This window comes from Aplysia californica, unplaced genomic scaffold, assembly GCF_000002075.1.
Source record: "Aplysia californica isolate F4 #8 unplaced genomic scaffold, AplCal3.0 scaffold00173, whole genome shotgun sequence".
Classification (NCBI taxonomy): Eukaryota; Metazoa; Mollusca; class Gastropoda; order Aplysiida; family Aplysiidae; genus Aplysia; species Aplysia californica.
In genome coordinates this window covers 406,355-409,202 of record NW_004797443.1, presented here as the reverse complement: position 1 = coordinate 409,202, position 2,848 = coordinate 406,355, and the positions used below count along the sequence as shown (strand labels likewise).

Below are 2,848 nucleotides of genomic sequence, written 5' to 3'. Positions count from 1 at the left end.
AAGAAGAAGAAGAAGAAGAAGAAGAAGAAGAAGAAGAAGAAGAAGAAGAAGAAAACAACAACAACAACAACAACAACTACATAACAACAAACACAAGAACGATAGCAGTGTTGACATGCACATGGCAATGACGTCAACGGATTTGGATTTCGACGAAACTTTAGAATGGGCAAACAGATAAACGAGACAGGCAGACTGGATGCGGTATAAACAACATAAAAATGACAACTGCTATCAAAACGTGCTGCTAAGAGCCATCCGAACAAGACAATTGCCTGTACAAACGGCCACTGTCCATTTCGTCCCTTACTTTTTTAAAATACTATAATGACACTGCCCAAAATATCCGCCTGTCCACCTATCTAAGATAACCGGTTTTCTTCCTCGATAGAGGTTGTGTTAGTGTCTGTGTGCGGGTTAGGAAGAGTCCATGAGAGATAGATAGAGAGAGAGAGATAGAGAGAGGGGGAGAGAGGGGAGAGGGGGAGAGGGGGAAGAGAAGGGAGAGGGGGAGAGAGGAGATAGAGAGAGGGGGGAGAAAGAGTGAGAGAGAGAAAAACAAAAATGAGAGGAGGAGAGAGGGAGAGGGATGAGAGACAGAGAATAAGAGACAGAGAGATAAAAGCGTGGGGCTGAGAGCAACAGGCATGAAGGCAGACAGATTGACAAACTGACTGACAGCAAGACAAAAGGATACCTTATTCTTTTGTCCCATGTCCTTATTTCGTATTTGTAAGTAACACAGAACATGTGTCAACATCGTAGCAATTTTTATTTGAAGAAAAATCAAAATAGGAAAAGGAACATTGCTTGGATGATGATGATGATGATGATGATGATGATGATGATGATGATGATGATGATGATGATGATGATGATGATGATGAAAAAGAAGATGATGATGATGATGAAGATGATGATGATGATGATCATGATCATGATGATTATGATCATGAAGATGATGATGATCATGGTGGTGATGATGTTGATGATGATGACGACGATGATAATCAATAATTATGATGAAATGTAGAGACAAAGGGAAACCTACCATGGGCATCTGTATGAAGGAGACGGAGATCCCCGATGTAAAGTCATGTAGCAGGTCAGAGCGCCAGGCGTAGTCACGGAGGACGCCGATGATGGGGAAGTAACTCTGGAGACGTTTGACCACTCTGGATTGGGGAAAAAGATATCATATTATAAAATATGTATAATATTATTATATACATTGAGCGTTTTTACGCTCCAAACGATACAATTTAGATCATTTGGGCTGAGAAGGATGCAACATCCTAGCAGAAAGACCGGGATACTCGATAAAAATTTGTTCCCACTCGGAAAATGAACTCAGCCCCCCTGTGTGCGACAGCGAAGCGCCTAACCGCTGCTACACACTACACCATAGACGCCCGTTTCTGGATGAAAAGAAACAAAGATGGACAGCGAGCACACACTGATGTCTGAGATAGAGTGTGGCGTTTCGCCGTCGCACGCAGAAGACTCGAGTTCGATCTTTGATCTTTGATCTCTGGCTACAACAGAGGTAGCAACAAAAATGATACTGATATCAGATACTAATTTGACTCTTAATTGTGAGGACATAAAGGCTCGAAATATTTTTTTTAAATTTCTGATAATACTAAAACATCAACCGTAACCCTAACACAAACCTTAGTCCTTACTCTTACCCTAACCCTTGTCCTAACCCATAATCTTAAAAAATAAAACACTATGGGGTCTGCCATTGTGTATACTGGGGTTAAACCCAGTAGAAAATGCTGGTGTCGCTCCATTTAAAATCCTATGAGAGGGTTTCGACGAGCTAATAAGAGGGTTACAATGTCCCAACATAAAGACCGAGACACTTGATAAAAATACCTCCCCAGTCGGGAATCGAACTCGGGTCTTTTGCTTGCGAAGGCGAAACGCCTAACCGCTACACCACAGAAGCCGGTAAAGAAGCTTCTACAGAAAACGGATGCTGCTGCCACAACTATGACATCCAGGACACAAGCACTTTTCACATAATATTGTGATCAGATTGCACCCAAAGCAACAACAACAACCTCAACAACAAAAACTATTATGTAAAAGTTCTAGGCTTAGGTTTAATCTTTCTGGGTTTTGTTTCCTTTAGGTGTGGTTTTGCCTGTTGTGCAATGTTACGTGATACTCAGCGGCTCCGAATATTGCGTTCACGTGCCAGAACAGCAAATGCAAAAGTAAGAAAGATTCAGCCTAAAGTCCGACTACTCAGAATCTACGTCCAGGCAACCAATCTCTACTTTAAAGAAAGAGATTGCTGGAATGCTAGACCTATATCTTCCTCTTATCCCTATATGGCGCTGAGAACTGGACTTTGACAGAGACAGAAGAAAAGAAAACAGCTGCGCTTGATATGTGGTGTTACCACAGAATGGCCAGAATTAGCTGGAAAGCGGAAAAGACGAATAATGAGGTGTGCTAGATTCTCCACACAAGACATACCCTGATGAATAAAATAAAATGTACAAAAATACATTACTTTTGCCTCTTAAAACAACACGAGACCATTGGGAAAAAGTTGCTGAAGGAAAGGGTGTTGGGCAGGAGAGCCAGGGAAAGACAAAGAGTAACATGGATGGAAAAATAAAAACATGGACTGTTCTCATAATATAGCAACCTCCAGGTATTCCAGGTGCCAGGTCAAGGGGTAGGCCAAGAGTCTTGGCAACTCACCGAACAAATCACTTTAAAAAAAGGCCTAATTTGGACTGGAACCACAGTCAACCGCACCATAGTCCAGAACGATAGCACCCACTGAGCTAATGGTGCACCCACTTAACTCTGAAGACGATTTGTAAGT

The 2,848-nt window shown here is 41.9% G+C and overlaps 1 protein-coding gene across 1 annotated transcript in view; it reads right to left on the bottom strand.

Annotated features, from left to right (window-relative positions):
- Positions 1–1,175, bottom strand: part of LOC101850475 (sulfate transporter) — a gene marked incomplete at its 5' end in the record, with an annotated part of 8,464 nt that extends 7,289 nt beyond the window's left edge. Inside the window, 1 exon segment of the mRNA XM_013082425.1 lies at positions 1,052–1,175. Coding sequence (XP_012937879.1) covers positions 1,052–1,175 — 124 coding nt within the window.
- Positions 1,176–2,848: the final 1,673 nt, after the last annotated feature.